This window comes from Pinus tabuliformis, chromosome 7, assembly GCF_031772625.1.
Source record: "Pinus tabuliformis cultivar Carrire ecotype Pingquan chromosome 7, CPIR1, whole genome shotgun sequence".
In the NCBI taxonomy this organism is placed as follows: Eukaryota; Viridiplantae; Streptophyta; class Pinopsida; order Pinales; family Pinaceae; genus Pinus; species Pinus tabuliformis.
Genome location: NC_142293.1, coordinates 1,118,123,338 through 1,118,145,933, shown reverse-complemented (window position 1 = coordinate 1,118,145,933; position 22,596 = coordinate 1,118,123,338). Strand labels below are relative to the sequence as shown.

At 39.0% G+C, this 22,596-nt stretch overlaps 1 protein-coding gene across 1 annotated transcript in view; it reads left to right on the top strand.

Annotated features, from left to right (window-relative positions):
* Positions 1-22,596, top strand: part of LOC149251446 (protein RIK-like) — a 92,021-nt gene that overhangs the window by 17,422 nt on the left and 52,003 nt on the right. Inside the window, exon 2 of the mRNA XM_089453886.1 lies at positions 6,834-7,482. Coding sequence (XP_089310012.1) covers positions 6,834-7,482 — 649 coding nt within the window. The remainder of the gene's footprint in view (positions 1-6,833; positions 7,483-22,596) is intronic.

Genomic DNA, 22,596 nt, shown 5'->3' with positions numbered 1-22,596 from the left:
ATATTCTTTTCATCAACACAGACTCTGATGAGCATCAGGGCAATGCGCCCATTCCTTTATCGCAAGAAGGAACATCGTCAGGGTCGTATCCAGCCGTGTATTCGGTCCCACCACCAAGCAACCTAGTTGTATCCTTAGATTGGAATCAACTAGGCAGACCCCGGTTACCAGCCAGTATCCCATTCAGAATCATCGTCCAAATCTACAGAATGGTGATGGCTGGAACTATCATTGATGAAGGGGCATCTGTGAGTATCCTTTCCTCTATTGCTTGGAAAGCACTGGGTTCCCTGGCGCTTTTACCTGAGATGAGAAATCTATCGGGTTTTGATAAAGGAACCAGTCGCCCGTTAGGGATTCTCCCCAATGTTCCAGTTACATTGAAGGGGAAGACAGTTCATATGAACGTCATGGTCGTCCAGGGACCCTTGGTTTATAACCTACTCCTTGGACGAGACTATATATATTGCATGGAGGCGATAATGTCCTCACTCTTTAGAGTTATGTGTTTTCCGCACGAAGGAAGAATGGTCAAGCTCGTAGACCAACTTTCATTTCCAGGATCACGCATCGCAAATAGTCAAATACCATCCCTTAACGGTTTATTCACTCAAGGAATGCCTCCACCCCCGGTTCTACTTCCCGATGAATGCGAGTGATTCGGAAGAAAGAACTGGGACCCAGGGTGCATGCACCCTGGCCTGCCTTGGGCAGAGAAAACCTTGGGTATAAAGTTAATTTCCGCAGAAGAATGGGACTAGTCCGTACCCCGTCCGAAGGAAGGAAGAAGAGGGTTGTTCTAGGATAAAGTTCTTTTGTCAAAGTTATGTGAGCAAAATAATTGGCTCCCTTTGTCTAGAAATTAGGCTCTCCTGAGGAAGGAGATCCATTTGTGGCTGCAAGTAGCCACCATCTTTAGAGTTCAAGCCTCACCCATTAAAACATATGTTTTAAAGGATAAGTAGGGGCAGCCTCCAAAGAAAGAGATGAAATTGCTGCAACAAGTAGTCACCATCCTTAGCAACCTAATAATAGACATCGCCGGGAAAAAGAGTTTAGTTTGCGGCAGCGAACAAAACCATTTTTCGGATAATAAGTAAGAGGCAAACCTCCCTCCGTAACGCCAATGTTTTATCTGTTGCGATCTTGCAAAAATCAAAAAGTGAATTGATGGGAAGACAAGTACCGTCTGCACCAAAAAATAACGAGAAGACAAGTATCGTTAAAAATATAGCAAGACGACAAGTAGAAAAACAGAGGTGGGACAGAGGAGGGGTAGCCTTGAAATTATACTTTATACCTGGGGGCATGCGAACCTTTTGAAATGCAAGCACGGGACGACTATTTATTTTTTAAATTTTTAGGTCCTCCCTTTAAACCTGTAGGTCTAACCCGTTAAACTCGTAGGATTAGCCGTTTCCAGCTTGCATAAAGAAAGGATGTGGGGCAAAAGTTAAAACTTGCCAAATCGGAGTAACTAGTGAGGTATAGCTCCTTAAATATAACTACCTCACCTGAGGCGTTCCTTGTATTATGACTGGTATAAACGAGCAGTTTTAGCAATGTTCATGCTCGTTAAAAAATAAACGCAAGAACCGAGCAGTTTTAATACATAGTTCATGCTCGTTAAAAAATAAACATAAGTTGTGAGCAATCTTCCCCTAGAGTTCAAGCTCACCCAGAAAAAATGAACCGGTAAATAACCTTGAGAAATGTAACCTTTGACAGCCATATTAAAGCCCTTGGTCGTGTTCTTGCAGTCTCACCTCCATCGGTTCATTTGGCCAATCGTTCATCTCCATATGTTTGTTTACCCATTTTGAGGAACAGCTGCGAAGAGTGATTTCACTTAGCCATCCTTGTGACACTGCCGTGATTGGAAAATTCCAACCTGTACCTGGAATCTGCTGCTATCCCTGTTTATCACTCGTTCCTCAAAAGACGAGTCTTCTTTGAGCTCTTTTCACTGACTCGTAAAATATGAAAAGTTTGCCGAGTTTTGGCCTTCCAGCTCGTTAAACGACCGGAAGAGCTATCCCTCCTCTAGATTTTAATCTTTTTGGACCTGAGGGATTACTGCACAAAAAGATCGAGCGCTTGTTTTGTTCGGCTCGTTAAAGCAATCGAAAATTCATCCCTTCTGTATTGTTTTATACTTTTTCGGACTTAAGGGATTAGATGACAAAAAAGGAATTTTGGAGTTGACTTTATGTACCTTTTCAGACTCTCTAAAAATGAAAAGGACCGAGTTATCCTTGTCGTTAGACTCGTTAAATTCATTAAATAGCGACAAACTTGTCTTTAGACGAGAACGAGTTTCCCTATCGCTAGGCTCGTTAAAACATAGCGATGGGCTTGCCCGAAGGGCAGGTTATAGAACAAGCATATGTTATCCTCCTCAAGCTTGATAAAAAATAAAGAGGTTCTGGTCAGCAATGACTGGGGAAAAATTGGGAGAACCTCACAGCCTTAATGGTAGCAAGTCGCTCTTGAACATGACACTTTGTCCTCCGTATCACATCGGGTTGGGTTGTTTCATTCACCGGTCTCATCACCATGGTCCTCGCCACACCATCCACATTTGGGGTAATGCTACCAATCCATCACATCAGTGTCGTTATATGTTCAAGAGATGTTGTTCTGCAAAGAGTCAACCGTGTCCCATCCACTGCCATACATTGTCCTTCATCCATTTCATGACCGCCACCCTGAATCATACATCACAGTTTGTTTTCACCTCATCACAATCACTAGCTCCGTTCCGTGTCACTGATGTGGGATTCATTAAGGCCCTCCTTTGATGGATCGCCCCTTGTCGACATCAGCTCATTATCCAAGGAGTTGATCTAGGAACAACCCCTTCAGTACTTTGAAGCTTGCATGCCTCAATGGCAAGTTTCTCACTTCCGGCGACAGGTATACATCAATGACCTTCGACCAGAAGATTTTGCATGGTGGTCGACCCCAAGTCCTTTATTCCCACCATGTGAATTGTACTATCGTACCTTGAGGGTCATCATCCTTATCGGTGATTCCTCTCGCGCTTGTTAACGGTTTACATCATTGACCGGTAATCAAGCGATGTCTTTCCATGTTCGACTTCAAGAAATTCTCACATGGATCGACTTGTACATCGAGTGAAGATCGGAAGAGATTGAAGACCCCGGATCTAGTTTCATCCATCCGGGCTGCGATATATATTCAGGATATAAAGACATTTGATATGTACATCATTGCAGCAGATGATCATCCTTCTCAAAGGATGATAATTTCAGCAGAGAATTATCAGTCTATTATCAGACGATCGTCTGTGCTATGTACCAAAATGAATTTATAAAGCTGAGCATGGGAATGCCCGCCTCAGCTAGATCATGAAAAAGAATGAAAAATAATGTATTGTATTGTATCTTATTACAGGACACTTCTCAGCAGATTGAATGAACTTCGGATCCTCCTAATAAAGCATTTCACCCGATAAACGACCTCATACTTTAGGGGGCATCTGTTATAGACAATTTTGTGCCTTACAGCAACAGGCATGAATTGTCAATAATCCAAGGGATCCAAAGTCCCTAAACATGATGTTCCTACCCCTAGAGGAACAAGGTCAGCAAACCAACAGCTCTCAGATCAGTTCTCCACCTGAAAACACTCAAAAACAAGCAATCCTGAAATCAAAGCAGGTGCTCCACTAGGCTTCTGCGCTGAAACTCAACTCCTCCATGGTGTACCTGCGTTGCAAAGCAAGTGGAACAAAGGCCACCTGCGCTGAGCGAGATGGGACAAGTGGCACACTGAGTCATTGCTCTGGAATCTTCCAAAAATGACACTTGGATCAGGGATTTCACCTTGTGATGAGTCAAAGGCTCTATTTCTCCAAGTGGAAGCAAGGTTCTCCAAGTGGACTCAAGAACTGAAGATCAACTGAAGAGAGGGAGGACACAAGGCAGCTACACATCAGTTGCAAGCTGACTCATCCTTTCTCAATTCATCTATATATTGAACTCTCTCCTATGAGCTCAGGGGGCTGGAATTTTGTGCAAAGTAATGATATGCTGTTGGTTTCACTATAGAGCTATTGGGTGATTGCTTGAAGGAGGTGAAGAGGAGAAATTCTTTCTGCTGGGAGGTGTTGCTGGATTGGGGCCTTCAATGGTTGTAACTCTCTCAGAACTTTACTTCTTCATTAATAAAAGCTATTGAGGTTCTTCTATATGCACTTGTTTCAATGATGTGTTTTGATAATTGTATATTTGATTTATGCTAATCCTTGAATCAGTTATGATTGCATGCTTCTTGTAGTTTCCTTCTTTGTTATTTTGCAGGATCTCATTGTAGCTGGGCCAGCAAAAGAGCAAGGAGCTGGGAGCAAGCAAGCAAAGAGAAGAGTTTGGATTCGACATTAAGCGCAAGGCAACGGTTAGTGCATTTCTTCATTCTCTTTTGCTTTCATAAAGAAGTAAACCTTAAGTAGTTTTCTTTACAGTTGTTGCTGAGGTACTATCACCCTTAGAGTGGGATAGGGTCATCCGAATCGGATACTTTTCCCTACAACATACTGGACTCGTTAAAATTTCACAGTAAAGGACCTGTTCGATTACAAACAGGAACGGACCACTCCTTCTTAGGGTTCGAATCAAAACTAAGTTGGACTCATCCGAAGGATGAGCTTATAATCAAGCATATGTTATCCTCCTCAAGCTTGTAAAAAATAAAGAGGTACTTGCCAGAAATGGTGGGGGAAAAGAGAGAAAAATGAGCCCATTTGTTATCCTTTGTCTCAGAAGAAGCCTTATTACCACTCTTGAACACGACACTTTTCATTCACCTGGGTTGGGAAATCCTTTGCCTCACAGTTGATCAAGCCACATTGAAAGTCTTTAGCCGGGTATTAACTTTGGGTCAAATGTCACCAAGCCATCTGTCGTGTCGTTATGTGTTCAAGAGGTCTCTGCAATAAACATTCATCTGCAAAATACCCGTCATCCATCATGACCATCCCTGAGTCAGTCCTTACAGCTACATTTCTTCAACTTGATCTATGATTTCGTGTTGTGGGCTTGCCTGCAACGGGTCGCTTTCTATCGACATCAGCACATTATCTAGAAAGATGACCTAGGAATCGTCAGTACCTTGAAGTCTGCATGCATCAATGGCAGGTTTCTCGCCTTTGACGACAGTTTACATCATTGACTTTCGATCGAAGGATTCCGTGAAATGTTCGACATCAACTCATTCATTCACATCTCATGGATTGTACTGGGTACTTTGAGAACCATTGACATCACTGGTGGTCTCTCTCGTGCTTATTAACAGTTTACATTATTTGACTGGTAATCAAGTGGTTTCTACCATGTTCGACATCAACTCATTTATTCGCATGGATAGAATCGTACCTGTTCGGGAAGTAGAAATGAAGACCCTGGATCTAGTTTCCACCATCCAGGCTGCGAGGAGTTTTGTACTCATTATACAGTAGACTAATCATAAACAGATGGTTGCGTCCATACTGTGTCTACAAAAGTCTATGATTATGATGTACTGCAAAATCATTCCTGTATCAGAGCAGTAGATAGTCAATTAGTTAAAGTTTTCAATCTGAGTATGGGAATGCCTACCTCAGAGATGATATGATCATATATATGTATTTTGTGTTGAATACTTGCAGGTTCTGACTTGGCTCTCCACAAGATAATCCTTGAAATGATAAAGTACTTCACCCTTCCTAGATAAAATGAAACCCTTATCTACTACAGGCTTCGCACTTTAGGGGGCAATCTGTTACACTAAAATTTGTCACCATGACTATTTGCAGTTAGTATGGCTCCATCAACTGTCATACTATCCTCCTTGGCAAGCCTCATACCTCTGCTCTCCATGTCAAACTCCAAGAAAGAGAGAAAGTCATTAAAAATCTATATATCTCTGGGTACGCAGTTTCTCTTAGCCTTACCTGCGTGTACGCACTCCAAGTTCACAATACCTGCGTACTTGTACGCTCTGTATGTAAAGCAATGGGTGCGTACTCCTATAAAGGTCAAAAGGCGCAAGTTTCACTCCAAAAAATTTACTTGTGGTCATTTCTAGAGCCTTCTAGAAGCTTGTTTGACATGTATGAAGCGCCTCCAGATGGTTCATGTATCCCTACCAAAGAGGAACTTATCCCATCAAGAGGGGAGCTATCCCATCCAAAGAGGGGCTTATCCCATTGATGGTGGACCTGAATAACTTCTTCTAGAGCACTATAAATACAGGCATTGGGCCAAAGGGAGGGAGGTTGAAAGCTGAACATTCCTAAGGGTAGATGCTGCTAGAATTAGGACTCCCTTGTAAAGCTTGAGAGGAGAGATTCCCATCCTTTCCTAGCCTTATTTGAGAGTGGGTGAGCTGATCAAAGTAAAGGAAAACTCTTGTTGGACCCTAGGAGGGACTTGCACAACACCAAGGCTCAGGTTGTAATGGTTCCTTTTGTTACCTTTTAATGCAAATGAACTTATTTTTCTCAACATATTGTTATTCATGGTTTGTTTCATATACTCCTTGGTCTGTATGATGGATATGTATTGTTTTATGAGTTTATCAGGTGCTATTTAATCTTTTGGCTTGTTAGTGAATGCAGGTTTCGAAGAGAAGGAGGAGCTCATCCGGATCGGCGAGGCTGGACTACTACAAAGCGTTGGACTAAAGGTATGTTAAAGATCCCCTGATTACTTGTATTTGCAATGCATGTTTAGAGAAAGGTAGCTTTATTTGTCTTGTTTGTCACTAGAAAGCTTTTGCTTCTAGGGAGGTCGGTTGTGTCCGCACTAACGACTCTTTCCGCATGACATTAGGTCTTCAACATACCAGGTTGCAGCAGCAAGTTCTATGCCTTGTCCTGCTATGCCTTCTGCTACTTTGCAGTCTTCCATTTCCCCTTATCAGGTCTCTTCATATCCTATGAGTACCTTAGGTGTAGGCCCTTATGCTGGTATTTACCCCCAAGCTGTAGTGTCATACACACAAACCCCTGCAACTTCATACAGCTTAAGCTCATCACTACCACAACCAGGGTCAGTCAACTTGGCAGATTTGATATCGACAGATCCCTACATTAACATGTCATCAAAAACCAAAGTTTATAATGCAGTTCCAACACCTCAACAGTTGTTGTCTGAAAGTGAGGTTGCGAAGGCAGATACAGAGAAAACCAATGGAATATCTACGGAGTCAACTTCAAGAGCTGACTTGACAGCAGTAACACCATTCTCATCAAATGCTGCTGTTAGCTCAGCAACTATAGCAACCTCCTGTATTTCTGCTCAACCAAATCTTGTATGTATAGGGACAAATGGTATGCAAGGAGTTGTTACTAGCAATGCCCAAAATTGTATTTCTGCTTTACCCTGTTTACCTAGTTATGGACAGCCAACTCCAATCAGTATTCCCCAAGTTCAACAGAGTCAACAAATACAATCTCCTTACATGGCTAGAATCAGTGAAGTATTAGAGTTCCTCAAAACTCTAATGTTGTCTACTACTCATGATACATTAAAAGTCAGCAAAGTTTCTCTCATAGATATTCAGGTCTGTCTACAAAATGCACAGGAAAATATTGAGTTTTTGCAGCTGGAAACAAAGCTACAACAAGAAGAATTACAATAGTGGAGTCATCATTCTAAACCTGTTTATGTTCAGAAAATTGAAACAAACTCCCATAAACAACAAGACACTAATGTTGCAAATTCTGTGCCTAATACAACAACAGATTTACATGCAGATGCAGAAACTTAGTATGCACTTCCCAAGCCCATCATCAGACCTTGGGAACAGCTTGTCCACAACAAGCACAGAACTGGTCTTGGATATGACAAGGACTTGTCCTCTCATATTCCAGACTACTCAAAGCATATTTAGTTTCAGAGTGCTGGATTCATTCATGACAGTTCACCTGCTCCTCATGACAGTTCACCTCCAGCTGTTCCAGATTCTGCCCCTCTTCCACAGAAACAACAACAACAAAAAAAACAGATCATGAAATGCTAACACTGTGACCGAGTTGGCCATTTGAAAGATCACTGTTTTGATCTTCATCCATGTAAGCACTATCATAAAACCAGCCATTCTTCACACAGATGCTTCAAAAACAAACGTCCTGCAAGAACAAAGATTCATCTTGGATGGATCGCTTCTTGGCAATGGGCATCAACAGCCAAGAAGATATTCCAAACACATGTCAGAACTTGTTCCAGAGTATTGAACAGTCTTGCAGTTGAGTTTTCTCCATTTTCTCACCTTGTATCTGACAGGGGGGAAAATGATGGTCATCTACAAGCTTCAAAGCCACATCAAGCAAGCCTGAGCCACAACCTGCCACACCAGTTTCAGAGTTGTAGCCAGAGACAAAGATGCCTGAACATGCCTTCAGTTGGCAATCTGGGACACTTCCTCTAGCAGAAGACTTCAGCTTCTTGCTAGTTTTGGAAGAATTCCAGGAACACAATTGAGAACACTTCCTCTAGCAGAAGACTCCAGCTTCTTGCCAGTTTTGGAAGAGTTCCAGGAATTGCATTAAGCATTCCAGAGTTGTTGGTTATCCTTGAACCATCACAGGTTGAGACTTCCCTTTTCAGGTTGAAGTTTTACCTTTTATGTGGGGTGAGACCTCCCTTTTATGGTTGAAGGTTTCCCTCTTTAAAACAATAGGATCACTTCCTCTAGCAGAAAACTTCAGTTTCTTGCCAGTTTTGGAAGAGTTCCGGGAACTGCACTAAGCGTTCCAATGTTGGTGGTCATCCTTAAACCACTGCCCTTTATACCAACATTTCATAGAGCACATTCAACCTAGTGCTGCCATGCATTTTTTGCACATTTTATATTACAGCTCTCTTCTTGGACTCATACATAACCCTTCGGATTAAGGGGGGGAATGTTGGACACCTAATCCTAAATGGGTTAGTGTGGAAGCCGAATAGACCAAAGCATTCCAAGAGACCTTCGGATCTGAAACCCAAGAGTCACAGATTGTACTATAAATGTATATCTCATGTTAATAAAAAATGTATTGCATGTTTTATCTTTCATATTGTCTTTGTTGTCCATGTATGTTTAACAATGTCAGCTCACACGAAAGGTGGTTGTGATTCCATTATCTTTGGTGCATTGCATGTGCTCTCATTGCTTCATCGATCATGGCATGAAGCCGACATAAGGTTAAACATCATTTGAATATTCTAGACAACATAGGGAGGTATAGGAGGACTTGGTGGGAAAATTCTATCGTATTGTTAGAACTGGAGGAAAAAAATAACAATATAGACCACAAGTTGACCATTCTATCTAGGAGATAAGCTAACATCTCCTTCTCTTCAAATAAGGGTAGTAACTAGCTAGCGTGGATGCTTGGAGATTTTTCCCAATAGCTGTTATGACTAACTGTTTTTTTGCTTGCAACACTAGTAGTATTTTTTTTCTTCACATGTCGATGTATGTCTAGGTTTGGCACAACCAACCTATTTTTATAAGTTTCCATTTATAAGATGCTTAATTTAGATGAAGTATTAGAAACCTCAAGTCCGTGAATTCATATTACTCATATGGTTTCCCTTCGGGAAAACTAGTAGTAGGAAATTTTTGGTCTATGTAATCCTCATTTGATATAATGCAAAGTGTCTAACTCCAAAAATGAATAAATACATATTAATGCTACACACACACACATATAATTAGTATATTTTTATATTCTTAGTATCTATCTAAGGAAAGAACTATAACAATCCATTCATCATTGACTTTGTATACTTATGCTTTGACTATAAATATTTACTTATTGGCTAATGCAAAACATTAGGCAATTATTTTTATTTTTTATTTCATAATATATTAAAATTTTATCTTTTTATTAGTCTATTGGTGAAAACCACTTCTCTTTAAACTCTCATTTCCCATCCTTATCCACCATGGCATCATCATTTTTCCATCTAAACTTGTTGTCAACCCTTTCTCCTTAAGTTTTGATTCTTTCTCTTATTTGTTCTATCCTACTTAAGGTATACCTTTTGATTTCAATATGCTTCTCACCCTCTTTCTTCCTTATCCCTTCCCCCTTACTCAGGCCAGTTTCTAATCTAATTACATAATATCAATCTTCATGATATATATTGACTTATTTCTCTTTATCCTTCTCCTTGATTAATTATCAATTTATTACATATTTGTAATAACATTCCCTCTTAGGCTCTAATATAAAAAATATATTTTTCAATTTTCCCTTCCCTCCTTGCTATTTCCCTTTAAGTACTCTATAACCATGGATTACCTTAATTTTATAAATTTATGTTTAGTGTATTCAATATTATTTAATATTAACTATTATAATATTTATGATCTAGGTGGATCCTTATGACATATAAAAATTAATATCTTGAAGTGATAATGAATAGTTTTTCATCTCAAATAGTTCATTGAGAGCTTTCTAATGATGCTTGAATGAAGTCAAATCAACATCGATTGAGGAAGTTGTGGCCTTTTGAAGTTTTGGCCCAACAAGAAAAAAATATGGAAAGGTTGACACATTGCATCTCCAGGGATTAACACATGGCAGTATGGTAGCTAATGTGGGTGTTGACGTGGCAGTTCATATGGTGGAAGGCAGGCCAATTAGAATGTCACACATGACAAGGAATGTTTATGTGGCCGACAAGTGTCAACAAAAAAAAATGACACGTGGCACTATTGATGTGGTAGTGACATGGCACTAATGTGGTGGCTAACTATGTAATGATATGGTAGGCTTACTAGGCAAGTTGACTGTGTAGTGACATGAGCCAATAAGAAGCCACCATGTGGCAACCTCCAATTGGCAAAGAAGGTTAGAGCAATTGAATCTATTCATCTTATCCCATATATATTAGCTATTAATATTGTGCAACTAGAAAGAAATATACAAATTAATGCATATGATATTGTCAAAACATCTTTGCAAGAATTAATACTAAGGAAAAAACAATTGGATAAACTTTTCCCTTTAGTTATATATATATTTTTAGTTTTATTGCCTTTTAATTTTGAATTTTTTTAGTTTTTTGGCCTTTCCCCTTTTTTCATATTGCCAATTCAATCACACACATTAATATTATCATATATTATTATAATATTTAGTTAATATAATATTAAAATAATACTATGTTTTGGTGCTTCCCCAAGGAAGGTGCCCAAGAGTGGGTGTTCCTCCCTCCCTTGATATAATGCCAACTCACATGAAAGTGGGTTGTGACTCCCACTATACTTGGCACATTGCATGTGCTCTTGTCGCTTCATCAATCATGGCATGAAGTGGAGACAAGGTTAAATGTCATTTGAATATTGTAGGCAACATAGGTAGGTATAGGAGGACTCAATAGGATAATTCTATATGATTGGTAGAGTTAGAGGAAAATATTGATAGTATAGACCATAAATTGACCATTCTAGCCAAGAGATAATCCAACAACTCCTTCTCCACAGATAATGGTAGTGAATAGCTAGCATGGATGCATGAAGTTTCTTCCCAATAGTTGTTATGACTCATTGGTTTTTTGCTCGCAACAATAATAGTCTTTTTTGTCTTCTCATGTTGATGTATGTCTAGGTTTGGCACAACTGACCTGTTTTTCTTAGTTTCCATTCACAAGATGCTCTAATTAGATGAGGTCTTAGAAACCTCAAGCCTTTGAACTCATGTTACTAGTCTAGTTTCCCTATAGGCAGAATAGTAGTCGTAAATTTTTGGTCTATTTAATCCTCATTTGACGAAATGAAAAGTGCACAACTTCAATTTTTATTTATTAGTGCTATATATATATATATATATATATATATATATATATATATATATATATATATATAGCTTGCCTTCGAGAGGGACTAATAATATAAAGATATATACTAATTATTATAATTACTATATAATATCAATTATTAGTATATCTTTATATTATTAGGCTCTCTTGAAGGCAAGCACTATAACAATCCATTCATCGTCGACTTTGTATAACTATGCTTTGACTATAAATATTTACTTATTGGCTAATGCAAAACATTAGCAAAACACACACACACACACATATTTTCACCTAAACTTGTTTTTAATCCGCAACGTTCCAACCATTATTAAAAATGACATGTGTAGTTTGAGAAACAACGAATATCATATTTGAATTTTGTTTTAACAATGGCTAGTGAGATCAAAACAGTTTGTAGGTTTGAACTCTAGAACTCCACCATATAAATCAAGTGTTTTCAACAGTATGACAAGGTTGTGTAAGTTGTTGTGTAGTTTGACAATTAGTCCTTTTGTGGAGTTCGTTTCTCTGTAAATTTTAGGAAAAAGGGGCTGTAAGCTTGTTTTTGGCTATTTTGAGAGTGATAAAGTGGTTCTTTGGAAACGGTGACCTCTGTAATAGAGTTAAGGATGAGCATTATTGTAAGTTAGAGACTTGGTGAATGTAAACTTAACTTTTTCATCACATAATAAAGCGGTCACTCATTGGAAGATAGCCCAAAGATGGCCCAAATCCATAGCCCATACTTGTTGAACTCTGTTAACAACCTTAGTTTTCTTGTCTATATATATATATATATATATTTCTATTTCTTTCTTCAGTTCAGTTTTTCATTCACTTAATAAGCTTACTTACACTTGTAATAAATGCAAATAAAGTCATATATTTTGTATAAGCTTGGTATAAGAGCAGGTGTGACAGGATTTGCAAGTGTGGATGCTTATTAGGTTGAAGCTTAAGCAAGGAGAAGGATCATTGGAAGAATACAACTTTGAAATTGGTTCGAAGTGTGCAACCCAAAGACAAGAAATGACCTTGCTAAAAGGAGGGAATCCCTTCGTTTCTAAAGAATGAAGTCATGGTGGAACAACTATATCATGAAAAAATAAATCCGGTGAGAGTGGACCATCGATTAAAGCTGAAGGAGTTGGTGAACCTCCTAAGACTCCTCCATCCCCACCATCATCTTCTTCTTCTAGTTCAAGTGGAATTTCTTCCTCAAAGAAACATTCTAAGAAAATTTCATCCAATTTGTATTTTTATAAGTAGATGTTAATGTTGATTTTCCATATATGATGATGAACTTAATGCAGAAAAGCTGGATAACTAAATTATTTGGCTTGAAGTTTATTGCAAGATTCAGAATATTGTGGAGGACATTGGAAAGATCCAACTTGCCTCTCTTCGACTAAGTGGCACAACCTTATTGTAGTGGGAGAGAAAAAGTCAATATCTCCTTCAAAATGGTAAAATAATTTCTTCTTGGTATGAGTTTACTACTACATTAAGGAAACAATTCTATCCATTAGGCTACATGCAACAAGCCATAATGGACTGGAAAAACTTAAGGCAAGGTAAAGGGAAAAGATTTCAAATTAATACTTAGGAGTTTAAGAAGAAATATCTAACTTTGGGTATTTGTTTATATACAAAAGAAACTCTTCTCAAGTATAGTGATGGTTTGCATGGTTATCTTTGACATACCGTCCTCATATTCAATTTGACTAACTTGGATGAAGCTTATATTCAATCTAAACATCTTGAATCTTGAAGGAAGGATGTTCATGATGATTTTTCGAAGAATCCATCTAAGTCTACTGAGAGAAAGTCAAAAGGAAAAGGCAAAGGAAAGTGAAAAACTATCATGAAGAAAGAGAGTGAAAATCCTACATGTTCTCATTGCAAAAAAGAAGGACATGATGAGGCTAGATGTTGGAAGTTATATCTAGAACTAAGAGTCCAATAGAATTTCGGAAAAATGGGCACACAAAATATTTCTTCTACAATTCAACAAGATCTCAGATCTGAATTAGGCGATGAAACTAAGATCACAACTATGGGAGTGCAAGGTATATCTTCTCATACTAGTTCTGGTTCTACTATCCAGTCTTCTAATTATGAAATTAAACAAAATGGAAGAAAAAAAATGAGATTTTTCATATTAGGGTCATAACAAGCCACACAAGATGTGAATCTTGTGTTCAAGCTACACATCTTGAATCTCAAGGGAAGGATGTTCGTGATGATTTTTTGAAGAAACCATCTAAGTCTGTTGAAGGAAATTCAAAAGAAAAAGGCAAAGACAAGAGAACAACTATTGTGAAGAAAGAGGGTGAAAACCCTACATGTTCTCATTACAAAAAGGAAGGACATGGTGATGCTAGATGTTGGAAGTTGCATCCATAATTGAGACCAAAAAAGATGAGAAAAATGGATAAATAAAAGACTGTTGCTACAGTTCAACAAGATCTCAGATCCAACTCACATGTTGAAACTAAGATCATAACTATGGGAGTGTAAGGTATATATTCTCATGTTAGTTCTAGCTCTACTATTCAAACTCCTAATTATAAAATGAAACATAATGGAAGAAAATGAGTGTGTTTTTTCATATTAGGGTCATAACAAAGCAAACTAAAGTTGACACAATTTTTTATGGTGGTTTCCAAGTAAATCTCATTTCGGAAGAAATTTTCAAGAAGTTAGGATTGGAAACTAAACCTCATGTAAGACCTTACCCTTTGGGATGGACATGTGATGATGTGAAATCAAATTTGCAATCACTTCTAACTTTATAGATGAGGTTGAATTGGATGTAGTGTCGCTTGACATCTCTGGGATTATGTTGGGGAGCCCATATCTATATGAATAGAAAGCCATTTTATATAGAGAGGAGAACATTTACCATATCTTTAAATATGGAATTGAATACATTGTGAGAGCTCATTGTATGAAGACTAACCTAGCTCTTGTTAGCACATGAAAAATGAAGAGACTTGTAAATACTAGCAAGAAATTTGTACTCATGATTGTAAAAACTAAATATATTAATAAATCCAATGTTTTTAAAGGATGTGATCCTATGCTTAAAGATGAATTAGTTAAATTTATTTCTAATTATGATGAAATGTTTCAAGAACTTGAAGGATTGCCTCCAAAAATGGAGATATAACATCAAATATAGTTGTAGTAAGATGCCCCACTTCCTAAAATCGGTATGTATAGGTTGTCAGTGTTGGATAATGTAAACATAAAGAATTAGGTTAGGGAATTGGTTGACAATAGATTCATCAGACCAAGTACATCTTCATGCAAGTCACCTATTATGATTGGTACTAAATAAAGATGGTACGCGAAGGATGTGTGCTATATTTTTTAGCATTGAACAAAACCATGGTGAAGAATTGTTACCCTCTTCCTCACATTGATGACTTATTAGATCAATTAAAGAATGCAATTTATTTCACTAAGTTAGACTTAAGAAGTGGTTATCATCAAATAAGAATGATTGAAGGTTACGCGTGGAAAACAATTTTTAAAACAAAACATGGATTATTTAAATGGTCAGTAATGCATTTTGGCCTTTGTAATGCTCCTGCTACCTTTATGCAGGTGATGAACGTTGTGTTTTGACCATTCATTGATGATTTTTTTATAGTCTACTTAGATGACATTCTTATTTTCAGTAGAACTAGGGAAGTTCTTGTCAAGCATGTTAAGCAAGTATTAGATGTATTAAGGAGGAATAAATTATACTCGAAGTGTGAGTTCAGTAAAACATTGTTAGTATACTTGGGCTATATTGTAGGAGACGAAGAATTGAGGATAAATCCATCTAAAGTAGAAATGATTGTAAATTGACCTAAACCTAATTCTAGAACAGAAGTTAGAAGCTTCCTAGGAGTAGCACAATATTGGAGGAGGTTTATTGCTAAATTCTCATCTATTGTAGTTCCTTTATATGATTTAATGGGTGTTAAACAGATCTTTCATTTGGGAGGAAAATAGCAGAAATCCTTTTACACTTTGAAGGAAAACATTAGCACCACACTAGTGTTGGATTTTCCAGATCTACAACAACCTTTTGAAATTGAAATCGATGCAAGTGGGTATGCCATGGGACCAAAACTTATGAAACAAAGGAGGGAAATACAATTACCACTTTGATACATTATTTAAAGTGGTAATTAACTATCCTACATATTATAAATAATTGTATGCTTTAGTTCAAAGTGTGAAAAAATCGAAACATTACTTAATGGGCAAAGCAACAATCATACACATTGATCATGAATCATTACAATATCTTTAATCACAAATAAAGCTACAACAATCAAGAAACTTTATATGGATAAGATTTTTACAATAATTTCTCTTGGTCATTGTTACACAGTAATTTGTCACTGGCCTCATATCCCCTGATTTCGGATAAAGTCAGTCCCTGAGCGACATCTCCGCTGTGTCAGAAATCTGATAAATGTGTCCACATCTTCCCACTCATTCAAGAAGATTAAGAAGTGCTCTTTAATCCTGAAGATTGACCCTTTTACCCATGTTTCTGCATCGTCGCAAGTAAACATCATTATGCCTGCAACAGTCCTCTGTGATGAACTATAAGGTCGCGACGTCGTCGCAGGGGTACAACTGTTTCCTGCGACAGTCAAGTTTTAGGGCTCAGCGCAAGTCCTCAAGATCTTTGTTGTGACAATGGCTCTGAATACACTGCTTCCTTGCGACGTCATTGCTGAGCCCTAGTGTATGACTTGCGATGATCCAGATATGGCGAATTAGTTCAAACAAAATGCTTCTGGGTGGTTCTAGAACTAGTTGTTGGGTCAAGGGAGTTCGCCTTTCCTCCTTTGGGATGGTGGTTCCACCTTTTGAGAAACCTCCCTTGAGGATAAGCTCCCTCTCCCTCATTTTATGGAGGCTCCTCCTCTTATAAAAGCACTCCCTATTGCTATGATCAGCTAGTTTTTGGATTGAGAAAATTAGCTAGCTTTGGTGTGAGTTTGATAGTTTGTAGTGTGAATTGCTGATAGTTTAGCAATTGGTTGTGGATTGCCTTAGCCTTGTATTAGTGCTTGTGAGTGAGAGAGAGAGATTTCATCCACTTGGGAGACCCTTTTGAGAGTGAATGCTTCGAGAAACATACCGGCTAGACCCTTCGAGAAAGCTTGCGACGTCAAGGTTTGGTTGTAAGCTTTGCTTTTATTCATTTTAATACAATCAATGATAATTTCCTATGTCTTGTGTAAAATATACTTGATAGCTTATGGTTCCTTGAATCTGTATGTAAATACATCATTTTTTTACTCTGTTACATGTTTAGTTTTTCCCTTGTGTTGTTTCAGGTTAATCACTCATCGAGGAGAAGGAAACGATAGTTGAAGCGGTGCAACGAAAGCTCCATCGAACACCGGTTTGAGGTAACAATGACTGTTTAAGCAAATAAGTTGTTTTTTTGTCTTACTGTGACTAGACCCACTCTAGGGCTAGAGGGGTTGCCTCTGTCCATAGAGGGAACATTTCCTACATCACAAGTTGGTGACTCCGCTGGGGAGTCCTTTGTATGTTGTCTCTTGTTTGCTCTTGATTTGTTTTCGATTTAGTGTCTCTTGATTTTGGGGCTGAGCCATCAGTGTTCTAGGTTACTTGAGTCAATCTGGTAGTCCCTCTCACTATCTGAGAGATTAGTCTGGTGTCCTTCAGGTGTTCTTGCTTTGTTTTTTCTCTTAATTGAGATCGTCGTTGTTTATAGCTTAACAGTTGTGACAACGTCACACCTGTCCTCTTTGGTAAACCTGCACATCGCAGATATCCCATCATACAGTTGCGACGATTCCTGAAATCGAACCGTCGCAGAAGACATGTGTACACCTGCGATGACATCACCTAGTTGCTAGCTTTGTGCTTGCGATGATTTGCCTTTCATCTCAGGTTGCTAGTTATAGCCCTGCAACGATTCTTGTACAAGTTGTTTTTTACAACTTTACCTCCTGAATCAACCAGTGCTGCTTGTCCCCTACTGTCTCTTGTCTCTTATCAACTTGTTTTGGCTGTATTGGGTTAAGGTACTTTCTCCTTGGTTTCATTTAGTGAATCTTGTGTTTTCAGACCATGTGACCTAGCTTTGTTAAAGGTTTTGTCAAGAAGTCGTTTGTTTGGGTTACTCGTTCGTCCAAGATTCGTCCACAACCATCTGATTGATTTGCTTGAGGCTGTTTTACTACTTGTTTTCTTTCTGATTGGTATTTAGTGTTTGGTTATTGAACCAGTTCCTCATATTGATTTGATTTCCACACTGTTAAACATATATTACATTTGTTTGGATCAGTCAGGTTTACACTTGCTTGTTTTTCATTAAAATTCCAAAAATAAAAAATATTTCATTTATACAACATACGAAAGTGAAAGCGCATTTGCATTACTGAATTTTCATGATTGAAAAATTAGAAAGCAAAGTTCAAATCTTTCATTAGTAGTTGTGAGATAAGTGTATTGATGCATTGTGTTTCTTAGTGCTTGCATTTGCTTGTCTTGGTTTGCGTTTTCTTGGAAATGAACTCCTTACCCTCCTTTAGGTAGTTGTTCATTGAAACAAATGATTTTTCACTCATTGTAGCTGCATCCTATGGATTGTTGAAATACATTCGGTAGGGCCTGAAAACCAAAACTTAATCCAAGATTAACTCTTAAAATCAATTGAATGAACCTAACAACACATTGGAACTTAACGCACATTTATCTAGAGGTCTAAGCTAGAGACGTGCTCTGGCGTTGTTAAACCTAGTCACTATTGCTTTTGCTAAGCTTGGGTGATTCCTCTTTCTATGATTCAATAGCTACTAGTACGGAATTATGCTCCCCATACCGTCGAGTATATATCGATAGACCCCACTAGGTTATCATCCTATCATTCATAGGAAGTCGAGTCTGCCGCCTTACGGATCACAACGCATTGAACACAACATTCAACAAGATTGACTGCCGTATGGAAAGTCCTTGGTCATTTCTCTTTCATTTGATCACCAAGGTGTATATGCAGTTTTGTGGTTTGTCTGGTAAACCTCTTGTATAGTACTCCAGAGTAGTCACTTTCGTTGCTTTTCGACTCCTTAAAAGAAAAGGATCATCTGATCACTTGTCCTTTCAGGCTCATTAAACCTCAAAAGAGATAGAGTCACCTTTTCGTCCTTTTCTCGACTCTTGAAACATGAAAAGGTTAAGTTTTGTTCTTGTGTCATAAAATTTACTGCCCACGAAATATTCCTGGTTACAATTAGAGTTCTTGGTTATACTGCAAGTGCATTTACAGGTCGTTTTCAATGGCAACATTCCCCGAGTCTACCGGCCATGGTCTTCCCCTAGATGGGAATCCTGGTCCGTTTCCTCCTTTTGGAAATGCCGATGCTTCGTATATGGTGACATTGTCCTTGCATGGGTTAACCATCGGTTTACCCGTTTGGTTGTTTTCAACCTTGGTGGTCCCGAGCGTCATGACTCCTGTTCCATTATCCCCTTTGTTTGAATCACGACATGATGATTCCAAGGTTGAGCCTACGCCTTCTTCCCCTGTTTCTTCATCCTCCTCTCCTACTTCGCCTGGTGAAAGTTCCACATCCAGTAACCAAGAGGCTAAGAAGAAGAAGAGGAAGACGAAGAAGAAGAAGAAGTTGGATAAGCACGAGGCCCCCGTGCTCCTATTGCTCCGAGTACATCTCAGGTCGGAACACCTTTTGATCCTCCGCGGAAGGTTAAGTTTCCTTGTAAATTGTGCAAGGGTGACCATCTTCTTCATGATTGTCATGGTATTCCTAGGATCTTGGAAGTGTGGACTCACGGTCCGGCTCATCCCTCATCGTCCTCTGAATATCATGTCAGTGTTACCCCATTGACTAGCAGCGGTAAGAAGAAAGGAAAGATTAGATTCTCCTGTAGGCTTTTTGAAGGCGATCGTCTCCTTCACCTTTGTCTGCTCGTGGATAAAGATGTCACTGTTTTGGTAGGTCTTACAGCTTCTTCACCTCCGCTTCCAATTGGTTATCAGAGGCTCTCTTCAAACCCTCTCCCTATTGACAAAGAGATTGACTTAGACATCTCTTGTCCATTTCTCTCTTCCTGAGCCTGGCTGTGTTAAGCCTGTTCCTGACCAACCGTTGGTCGAAAAGAGTGTTGACTTGGTTTCACCACTAGTTGTTCCCTCTGTTCCAGAAGAGCATCATGATCATACTGTTCATGTTATTCTCATCTCGTCGGATTCTCCTGAGTCCCAAAACGACCCTTCTATCTTGGTTGATTAAGAGGGTCCTTCTTCGGTTCCTGTAGAGCATGGGGGCAATCATACGATACCCCTACCAAATAGTTCGGTTGTTTCCTTCGACTGGAGTCACTTGAATGCTTTCCGCCTCCCATCATATGTGCCTTTCCAGATAACAGTACATGCCTATGATAAGGAAGTACCTGGCACTTTCTTGGATGAAGGTGCGTCAGTTAGCCTCATGCTTTCCACTACTTGGCAAGCTTTGGGCTCCCAACAGCTTGTGCCTGTCACTCAAAATCTGTTGGCTTTTGACAGAGGAACTAGTCAACCTTTAGGGATCCTTCTGAAGTTCCTTGTTACTTTGGGAGGTAATACTATCTGTATAGACGTGATGGTCATCCAAGGTGCCCTAGATTTCAGTCTTCTCCTTGGTCGCGACTATATTTATGCCATGGGGGCTCTTGTTTCTTCACTTTTCCATGTGGTTTGTTTTCCACACTACGGAATAATTGTGACTATAAATCAATTGTTGTTATTTGGTCACCAGATACCTCCGGTACAACCATCATCCCCTATCAGTTCTTGTTTTCCAACAACACTTTCCCTGCCACAGGTCAATTATGTGGCTATCCGTTCCGTCTCCACATCTATTGATGATCATGCAGATGGTCTCGTACATCATGTACTGGGGCATTGGAACCCGATCTGTTGTTGGTGCCCAATGACGTGTATTCCTCCCAGAGCATGGTTCTTCCCTCCAGTGAAGATCTCTTGGGAGTCATGTTCTCGTATGGCCCATGAACATGAGTTCCGAGGATAGTTCGTGATCTTGTGTCAACCTCGTTAATAAATGAAACAAGGAGTATGGAGCATAGTTCCTTGTCTTGTGTCAAGCTCGTTAAAAAATGAATCAAGGAGTGTTGAGGATAGTTCCTTGGCTTGTGTCAACCTTGTTAAAAAATGAAACAATGAGTATGGAGCATAGTTCCTTGGCTTATGTCAAGCTCGTTAAAAAATGAATCAAGGCATCTTGAGGAGAGTTCTTGATCTTGTGTCAACCTCGTTAAAAAATGAAACAAGGGTTATGAGGATAGTTCTTTTACTGTGTCAACCTCATTAAAAAATGAAACAACTCCCTTTTCCAAATCGAGTCTTTGATTAAGATCTCGTAAAATCTGAGTCGAGTCTTTCCAAGATCTTGAAAGTGAACCTTCATTCCATCCACCTCGTTGAATGCAATGAAGCTTGGGGGGCATGTACCTTGATTTGCATCATTATGCTGGGGGCATGCAAAATTATAACAAGCATAGTTTCTCGTTTCAAGCTTGTGTAAACATGAAACCGAATCCAAGCAGAGTTCTCCATGGTTAAAGCTTGTGTCAAAATGAACCCATACCCAATTTACATCTCGTGATTTCCGTTTTTATCCGCTAAATTTTGCTAGATGAGCCTTGGTTGTTTCATTCCATCGTCACCATCTCTTTGGCCGATCATATGCTTTCACTTGGTTGTTTTTCCTTTCTTGAGGGACCGCAGTGATGAGTGGTTCTATTAGCCAGCCTCTTGACCATTACATGTTTTGAGAAGTTCCACCATTGCCGGAACTAGTTGCTACCCTTTATACCACTCGTTCCTCTGGACGAGTCACCACTAAGCTCTTTTTTGACTCGTGAAAGATGAAAAGATCGCCAAGTATTTTTTCCCTTTTTGACTCATTAAAGAGAATAAAAATGGGGGGTTTGCTTTTAGCTCTTTTCTGAACGTTTAAAAATGAAAAGATGGTTGATCCCTTGTCGTTTCGAGCTCGTTCATGGTTGTGAAACGTTGTGTGTCTAGTTAGTTTTATACTTTTTTCGGACTAGAAACACTATTTACGAAAAGTACTCCTTGACCAAAATGGTCAAGCGGTTCTCTTGAGTATTATTTTCTACCTTTTCGGGCTTGAGAGACACAAACTTATGAAAAGGGCCCCCCCTGGAGTTTTCTTTTCCATGTATTTTTCAAACTCTCTAAACATGAAAAATACTCCGAGTTTTACCTATGTCGGACTCGTTAAACCCTGACGACATTGGACTCATCACCATGATGAGACCCGAGCTTCTCCTCCCTAGGGCTCGTTAAAATTTCACTAGGTTGGATTTGTCCAAAGGACGAACTTATATCGCAAGCATATGCTATCCCCTTCAAGCTTGTTTTTTAAAAAATAATTGGGGTACTTGCCAACAATGGTGGGGGAAAAATTTGGAAATATCCCATTGGTCACCTATGACAGCTAGTCACTCTTGAACATTGACACTTTTGCTTCTTGTCAGGTTTGGGATATCCTCACATCGTTGTTGGCCTTCCAGGGTTTGGGTTTGTCATTTTTCCTCATTCCATTTGATCCTTGTCATCTTTGTCAGACCTCCGATCCCTTGGTACTAAAATGCTGTCGCCTTCCGGAGTTGTGTCACCGATATGTTCAAGAGTTTAATCCTTCTGTAGTTTGCGCCCTTACCTCCTCCTCTGATTCTCTATTTCATCCATCTTCAT